The sequence below is a fragment of the Rattus norvegicus genome, chromosome 8, assembly GCF_036323735.1.
Source record: "Rattus norvegicus strain BN/NHsdMcwi chromosome 8, GRCr8, whole genome shotgun sequence".
In the NCBI taxonomy this organism is placed as follows: Eukaryota; Metazoa; Chordata; class Mammalia; order Rodentia; family Muridae; genus Rattus; species Rattus norvegicus.
The window spans coordinates 58,288,411-58,289,747 of record NC_086026.1 but is presented as its reverse complement, the minus strand read 5'-3'; the positions used below and the strand labels follow the sequence as shown (position 1 = coordinate 58,289,747).

General features: G+C 48.0%; 1 protein-coding gene across 1 annotated transcript; it reads left to right on the top strand.

Moving 5' to 3' along the window:
* Positions 1–602: 602 nt before the first annotated feature.
* Positions 603–1,337, top strand: Cldn25 (claudin 25). The gene has a single exon (NM_001398571.1). It carries the CDS (start codon positions 603–605, stop codon positions 1,290–1,292), a length of 690 nt encoding a protein of 229 aa, NP_001385500.1. The 3' UTR covers positions 1,293–1,337.

Genomic DNA, 1,337 nt, shown 5'->3' with positions numbered 1-1,337 from the left:
TTTAAAATAAATCTTCCTATATAGTTACCTAGAAAATAGATAAACATCCTTTAGATAAAGTCTCCATCCAAGTCTATACATATTTTTAATTCTCAGTCACATTTATTCAGACATGTGTGCACACGCATACAAATCGGTTCTCTCCTTCTAAAATGTGAGACCTTGGCCTTGAACTCAGGTTGTCTCACTTGGCTGCAAGCATCTTTACCCACTGAGCCTGTTTACTTGCCTCATATATTTAAAAGTATGGAAATGTCCTTGGGAAAGATCATGTCAAGGTGTATTTCCAGAACACCGATTTTGTAACCTCAGAGTCGAGAAGTGATTTTTTTGACTTTATGAATGTATTTATTAAGCACAGTGATAAATTACTCTCTGGCTATTGGACTCTTTCATGGGACCCTCCTTCAGAATCCATCCCCACACCTGATCTCGGCCACACCCCTAGGCCAAATACTACCCGATTCTGAACACCTGTCTCAGCTGGGCATTGAAAATTAACACGAGTTCTCTGCAACGTCCATCTACTCTTAACTTCCCGGAAAGTCACCCCTGCTGACCAGTCCGTGAGTTCATTATCCTCTACTGCAGAGGGCACAACCATGGCCTGTAGCTTCCGTGGGAGAGTCCAGCTTGGAGGTCTGCTCCTCTCTGTCCTTGGCTGGGTATGCTCCTGTGTCACCACCGTTCTTCCCCAGTGGAAGACTCTCAATCTGGATCTGAATGAAATGGAAACCTGGGTCTCGGGACTCTGGGAGGCTTGTGTGAATCAGGAGGAAGCTGGCACTGTATGTAAATCCTTCGAGTCCTTTTTGTCTCTGCCCCAAGAGCTACAGGTAGCTCGAATTCTCATGGTGGCTTCCCATGGGCTGGGACTGTTGGGACTTCTGCTGTCGGGCTGTGGGTTGGAATGCTTCCGGTTTCACAGGCCCAGAGGAATTTTCAAGACTCGGCTGTGCCTCCTGGGAGGGACTTTGGAAGCATCAGCTTCAGCCACCACCCTCTTTCCAGTCTCCTGGGTGGCCTATGCCACATTCCAAGACTTCTGGGATGACAGCATCCCTGAAATTGTGCCCCGATGGGAGTTTGGAGACGCCTTGTTCCTGGGCTGGGCTGCTGGGCTTTTCCTAGCTCTGGGTGGACTTCTCCTCATCTTCTCTGCTTGCCTGGAAAATGAAGAGGGATCATCTCCTTGGACGGCTGAAGCCACAGCCCCACCAGCCTGTACTCCAGTAGAGGAATTTGATGGTTCCTTCCACCTCACACCAAGACCAGTGAACCAGGTCGTCTAGAGCTAGGATCTGCCTAGAAATCTCTATAATAAAGGAATGTCAGTA